The sequence below is a fragment of the Hemibagrus wyckioides genome, linkage group LG25, assembly GCF_019097595.1.
Source record: "Hemibagrus wyckioides isolate EC202008001 linkage group LG25, SWU_Hwy_1.0, whole genome shotgun sequence".
In the NCBI taxonomy this organism is placed as follows: domain Eukaryota; kingdom Metazoa; phylum Chordata; class Actinopteri; order Siluriformes; family Bagridae; genus Hemibagrus; species Hemibagrus wyckioides.
The window spans coordinates 16,085,892-16,093,153 of NC_080734.1; the positions used below are offsets into that span (position 1 = coordinate 16,085,892).

The following is a 7,262-nucleotide window of genomic DNA, read 5'->3' on the forward strand; positions in this document are numbered from 1 at the left end:
AAGACTAAAATCTTGCTAAAATAATGTCCAAAGTAAAGCAAAAACCCCCATCACCGTATTGCCATACCTTGAATTTCTTCTTAATTTCATTTTCTTTCTTTTCCCTCTCTTTCTGTTCCTTCTTTTCTTTTTCCTTCTCTTTCAACTCTTTCTTGTCTTTTTCCTTGTCCTTTTGCTCTTTTTTCTTCTCCTTCTGTTCCTTCTTTTCTTTTTCCTTCTCCTTCTGCTCCTTTTCTTTTTCCTTCTCTTTCTCTTTGTCCTTCTGGCTTTTTTTGTCTTTCAACTTCAGCTCCTTTTCATCCGACACAGAGTTCTTTCTGTAAGTACAGAAATGAGAAATAAAGCCGGCAACGTAGCAGCCTCCATTGTTTAATTTAAGGAATTAGAAATATAATGGAATAATAGATTAAAACTTACTTGGAGAATAATACTTTCTTGGGGAACTCCTCTGCCTGAATATAAAAATATTTCCGAAAAAAAAAAAAAAAAACACTGAATTAAAAAATGTAAAAATTCCGTACAATAAAATATATTGCTAATTTAAAATCAAATAAAATTAATTTTATCTTTATATCTCAATTCGGGAAACTGTAGCAACTCAAACTAGTATTTAAAGTAAAAGAAATAGTAGTAAAAGTCCTGGAAAATATTAAAAATATTAATGTAATATAAATATAAAAAATGTAATAGTATAAATATAGCTCATTTTGTAGCAAGTTGATTATATTATATTGATAAAAACAATTACCGTAGGTGTTTCAGCATATGGATCTAAAAAAGAAAATTTATAAAATAAAATAAAATTAAATTAAATAAAGCTTTAATATGAAAAATCATTCCAATTTCAATCTCTTAGTTTATGACTAGAGTATTATTATTTAGTTGAAAACATTTACTTCCTATGACCTTCTGTGAGTCTAATCTTGACCCAGTGTCTTAAAAACACAAAATTAAATCAAGATGTTCATTTAATCATTCTATCAAAACCAAAGCTGCTCTTTGATCGATGCTAATAATATCAATTGTGCCGCAGAAAAACAAAAAAAGTTTGTTTCATACTCATAGGAGATCCTTTGCGTTGTTTCTTCTGTACTTTACTTTTCTTGCTGGTTGCCATGTCTTCGAACTCTGTGTTGCTGAAGCTAATTTGTTTCCTATGGAAAAAGAAACTGTCAGTTTACTAACACATCCATTTAGCTGCCAGAAAACAAGATAAAGATTTGCATTTACATAAAGAACAAACAAGCACATGGTTCAAGAGAGATTCTCCTGGTCTGTGTTCGAAATCATTCTACAGATCTTAAAGATTTACCCTGTTGGAGAAGGCACAGCTGGACTGGGAAAAGAGTTTGCTGCCAAATCTGAATATTCAGTAGTCAAAGGGGTCTTGGGAAGTCCAGTATCTGTAATGTCCATATTTGGGTTTTGATGTTTGAGATTTAAGTGTTCGAAAAAGGCTCCTTCGTGAACTGAAGGGACAGGAATTCCATGATCCAGAATATTGTCTTGTGTCCCAACCCTTTCAGATAAATCCAAAATTTCCGAATCGTCACATCTTGAATCCGCTGAGGTAAATTCAGGAGGAGCTCGAATAATGATTTCTGTAACGAGAATCATGAGGAGTCAGACTTATTCCTATTAAAGCCTAGAGCAAACTACCACGTTAACTGAAAAGGAAATATGTAAAAGCCTATTTGCAAAAGGCCATTTTCAAAACACATGCTATAGGCTACTGTCTAATGAATTTTTAGAGTAGCAGACTGTAAGAGACTGTTGAGAGCCATCATACAGCCATCCGGTATACAATCAAGCAGCTTGTATTTTGAGTGGTTTTAGATGTACCTTTGTTTAATTGTGTTCAATATAGCAGGTGGGTTTAGATTCCCACACAATAGGTTCATATAATCCTCCTTCAGCAAAATCTTAAAATTCACACAAAAGATCTGAAACCGGCTCCTCAAAAACTGACCACGTGTAAAGGGAATCACATTTCTTTGTTTCGACTTTGCCTTTGTTTGCAGAACTTTATACAATTTAATGTGGTTATTTGTGATCCAACAGCTTAGGTATACACTGACAAATGATCCTGTTATTAACTGTCTTGTCTACTACTACACCTCTACTAAAAATCTTCAGAAAGGGAACATGGGGCAGCATGATTCCTGTCCCAATGGGCCTCTGCTAGCTGTCTTTGCAGTTCCCATATTTGAACACTAGGTGGAGGAGCATGCTGTACTACAATTGAGCAACCTCTAGAAAGGGGACACATCTTAAATAAATAATTTAAAAGAGTTATATTAAAAGATAACTAGTATATCAGCAGAATTTCAGATATATGGGCCTATCAAGATGTGTTGAAAGCTTGAAGTATCTGCTTGCGCTCTGACCCAGCTGCTACTGTGGATGAACCACCACCACGGTACCGAATGGTACCGTGTTAAGGAATTTAACATTAGCTGATCTAACAATTGTCTGAACTTTAACAATTGTCAGTTGTCTGTAACTTAGCTATGACTAGTACTACTACTGATAAAAATAATAATACAGTATGGACACTTAACCAATATATCTTTAATCTTCTTAAGAAGACTCATTAAATATAACAATGAACAAGCATGGATCGAGATAGTTCTACCATTGTCCTCCAGGGGCAGACTTGGCTGAATGATGGACTTCATGTCTTCGCTCGGGGGCTGAGGTGGTATTTCTGGTGTGAGGCCACCATTAGGGACGGTCAACCGAGGCTTTCTGGGAGGAGGTGGAGGAGGCACAACAGGTTTTTGCACAATCACCGTCTTCGGAGAAGGTAAACTTTTTCCTAAAGAGAGGACTGGCAGGTTAATAATCAAGTTTACTCAAAAACTGCATAGTCCAGAGACTGCATTAATACATGCCAAACACAATCAGTCATATGCAGTATACCTTGGCAGATGACTCATATTGAGAGCACTACCTCTTAGTCATTCTGGATATGAGAGACATGTTGCACTGCACCATCCCAATAGCATATGTTAGATGCTTCACATACCAACACATACCAACCCTCCCAATGAAAAGTCCATCCCAACACATAAAAACATTTTAACAGTGTTTCTGTAAAGTGAGCATGCCTTTAAAAACCTCAGTCAAGAGATGATGGAAATAAAATTTAATTTGTTCAATAAATTGGAAATCAATCAATAAATCTTTGAATATCTGCGTAATTTATCACTGTTCACTGTTATGTATTTCTTTTAAAGAACTTGGCTGGTAGATTGTTCCAGAGGACCTTGCTATGTTTCTGCAGATATTTCTTTTATTAGTCTATTAATAAACACTTACTAATTATCCAGTCAGCTAATAATATGACATGAGACCAATGCATAAAATCATGCAAATACAGGTCAAGAGCTTCAGCTGACATCATACATTCAAATAGTGAGGAATGATATTATATAATATTTTTCTTCAAGTGAAAATCACTTGCAACTGTTGATAGCCTGTATGGATATCCTAAAGATCACCGTGATATTGTTCCACACAAACACCCTAAATATCACAGTGGATGCTCTCCTAACCCTAACCTATAGACTGCACTTGGAATGCAGCTCGTGTCTCGGTTTTTAAACAGTCAATAATTTCCCTATGATATGGTAGACGGAAAGTAAATCTGATGCTCAAACTCAAGTTCCTTCCAAAACACTTAGCACTGCTTGACTCAACTGTAAACAGTTACACAATAGAAATCTTCTATAATTGTTCTACCTGGTGCCACCCAAATGATGATGGGTTCTCCCGAAAGTTTTTTTCCTCATCTCAGCTCAGGCAGTTTGTCTGTGCCAGTGTTGCCTGATTTGCTTACATATATATATATATATATATATATATATATATATATATATATATATATATATGTAAACATTTATAGATAAATATATACATTTGCTTTTAGATAAATGCTTATAGATAAACATTTTTCAATTTAGATTCAATTTCAATTCTACTATTGACTGTGGCATTATTGTTGATAGCATATTGGCTTGGGATTGGTGCAAAAAAAACATCCACTAAATGACAGCTATGAAACCAGAAAAAAATTGTTGATGAGCAAGGTCAAATGGGAATAGCCAAAATGGTTTAACAAAAAGGCTAACTCAAATAACCACTCTTTACAGTAATACTGAGCAGAAACGCATCTCAGTACAAGCAAAACCTTGAGGCAGATGGACTACCACAGTGGAAGACCACATTTGTTTCTATTCCTGTCAACCAAGAAGAGAAATCTGAGGTAACAGTTGGGTGGGATGATTCTGCTGTCTCATATTTGTTGAGTGGATAATTGCATGAAAGATAAGAGGGACATGTGTTCTAAGTGAAGTAGCTAGACAATTACAAAACCGTCTAAAAATGTTTACCCAAATTTCTATTAAACAGAAATGTGCAATACAAAAGACTTTAAGAACTTAAAAACATTAATAAACCAAACAACAACTTACTGTCATCTTGGTTATTGAGAGATGTTTCATGAGGCTGAGTGTTATACTCTGTTGCTGCTTTTTCTGCCTTGCCCTTATAGTCAACAGGGGGGATATCAAGAAGATTCAGAGGTTCAGGGACATTTGGGGCTTCCACATGTGAAACTGGTTCAGCATGGACTGTCTCTGGTGATGAAGACTCAAGTGGAAAATTGCTGGGCAGATCACTTTCAAGTACAGGCAGAGTTTCAGGTGTGGATAACTGACTCCCCACTGTAGACTTTCGCTTAGCCTTTTCCAGAAGGTTAAGTAGTCGTTGATCACAAGGGCTATGCTTAACAGGGGCCATCTCTTCAGCTCTTGCTAGAGCAGAGACCACAGAAGCAGCCATGGGTGAGCTTGACATTGGAACTTCCAAGGGCTTCTCAGTGTAGTCGATCATTTTGGGCGATTCAGTCAACCTGCTTTCTCTCAATGAATCGAAATTCATTGATGGAGATGAACGTTCTGGTAAAGGACTGAATGTGAAAACAGAATCTGAATATGGATGAGTGGAATCTGTATGATATAGTGCTGGACTCGGGAAAACTGGAGTAGCAGAATAGGAAGCACGAGGGAATCGAGGCTCAGGAGTAACACTGGGTGATATATCTAGATCAGAAGGGCCATCAGAAAAGTCTTCAGGAATAATTGGAGGAGGAATATCCATAGTAATTATATCAGGGCTTTCTGGAATTGACATTGCATCCTCTGGTAAACCATCTTCAGAAATATTTGCTGTTGGACTTATCACGTTGGAATTATGTCTAATAGGAATTTCTGATCTTGTGCTCTCCATTTGAGGACCATTTTGATAGACAGGTTGTGGAACTGTCAGGGCAGGAGGTTTTGAGGGTGAAAATGCTGGACGAGAAATAACTGGAGGAGAGATAGTAGGGTTAGCTCTAACAGGTGGAACAAGAGGCTTTTTAACTGTGGCCTCTATCATGGCATGAGGAGAAATGCTAGAATCTGAATGATTCCGGAGAGGGGTAGCTGGTACATCCCATTCTGAGAGGTCTGTATTTTCTATCTCATCCTTGTCTGGCTTGTTCAATGTGGCCTTCTTGAACGGTGTTGGGACTTTGACCGGTGTCTCCAAACCTGGGGACTTCAGGGTAGACTCACTTTTGGGTTTCTGTTCAAAGACTGGTGAAACAGTACTCGTGGGCAAACGCTTTTTATCTTTCAGGGCTTGTTTGATAAGATCTGCTTCCTTCTTCTGGTTCTTATCCAGCAAAATAGGCTTTGCCTTTATCATTGCAGGTTCAGGTTGAGATAATGGGCGGGTCTTTTTGTCATCTTTGAAGACCACACGAGGAGCCATGCGGTTCTCTACAGCTGAGTTGATGGAAGCGATTAGGGGGTTGCTGATTTTTGCAGTGGGAGAAATTGGGGGGATAGTTTTGGGTTTCTCTGGGATGGCAGGTTTGATTCGCGTATTTGAAGATTCATCATTCTGGAACTTTTCCCTCAGGGTCTTAACACTAATCTCTTCACCCTGGGGAGCAATGAAACATACACAAAGCAAAACTCTTAACATAATACAAAGCATTCATAGTTTTTTCTTACAGTGAGATAGATGTAACTAAAGTCAAATTCCCAAACCACAATCATTCCAAGAATCAAACCAGAATCTGTTCCCCTTTTCATTTCATGTTATAAACAAAATGGAATGTCCAGTTGTCACTGTCCTGGGAAGCCCAAAATCTCTAGTAACCATATCTGCATATTTAATACATGTGCTACATACTACTTATACAAAATATATTTCTTGTAAAATTCTATGGCAGATGCATCTCAATACCATAATAATAATTCCCTTCAAATAAGTCAAGACATAAATGACAAAACAAACTTGCCTGTTCCATCGTATATGGTACCAAATTGTAATCCTTCTTCAAAGAAACAGCACTTTCCTCACCATCACCTGAATGTCATCTCACTGTTAATCCAACAAATTCTCACAGCAAATTAATCCAATCCGAAAAGAGATAACATACGTATAAGGAAAAACAAATCCAAAGTAATGTTTGTGACCTAAGCTATGCGACTGTGTTGTTGGAATGAAGGCGGATGGACCATTCACGAGTAAATCACCAAAGAACTTGGTCTTGTTAGACGAGTCCCGCCCGGGTATGACACACAGCCATCAACACACTTCTGACTGTTTTCTTTCACAAAGAATGTGGTCCAGCAGGCATGGCCTGGGCTGTGTGCAAGCAGCAGCTGCCTGCATAGCAGGAGTGCTTTGGGTATCGTCTTAGTTTCAGCTCAGTTTCTTCCGGGACGTAAAGGGATTACTCCCATTATTAATCATCAGTGCTAATTGTAGCAACGAGTATATTCGACTTTCTGTTGCTAATGATAATAATGATTGGGGCTACCTAAGATAGGCAAGACTCTGCCTTACCTTATAATGAACAATGCAGATAAATGAGATAAATCAAACCTAGCAGTTAAACAAAATCAACGTAAATATATGTATATATATATATATATATATATATATATATATATATATATATATATATATATATATATATATATATATACTTTTATAGATCACATTATCACAGATAATGTAGAATCCCTAGTTTGTTGAAATTCTCTGTTGGTTCTTTTGAATAGTGTTGATATTTGACAGTGTTTACATAACACACAACATGGTACAATATTGCATCATTGCCTATTGCAGTGCTCAGGTCAGATTTTCAACTGTTCGTCAACACACCTACCATCAGGGGCACAAACCCCAGTAAAAAAGTT

General features: G+C 36.9%; 1 protein-coding gene across 1 annotated transcript in view; it reads right to left on the minus strand.

The window, feature by feature from the left end:
* The window catches only part of LOC131345975 (transcription initiation factor TFIID subunit 3), an 11,835-nt gene extending 5,236 nt beyond the window's left edge, over nt 1-6,599 (minus strand). The window contains exons 1-8 of the mRNA XM_058379220.1: nt 6,356-6,599; nt 4,476-5,994; nt 2,636-2,818; nt 1,313-1,601; nt 1,060-1,154; nt 749-771; nt 418-452; nt 68-317 (exon numbers count right to left, since the gene is read on the minus strand). Of these exons, the coding sequence (XP_058235203.1) occupies nt 68-317; nt 418-452; nt 749-771; nt 1,060-1,154; nt 1,313-1,601; nt 2,636-2,818; nt 4,476-5,994; nt 6,356-6,364 (2,403 nt within the window). The 5' untranslated portion in view covers nt 6,365-6,599. The remainder of the gene's footprint in view (nt 1-67; nt 318-417; nt 453-748; nt 772-1,059; nt 1,155-1,312; nt 1,602-2,635; nt 2,819-4,475; nt 5,995-6,355) is intronic.
* Nucleotides 6,600-7,262: the final 663 nt, after the last annotated feature.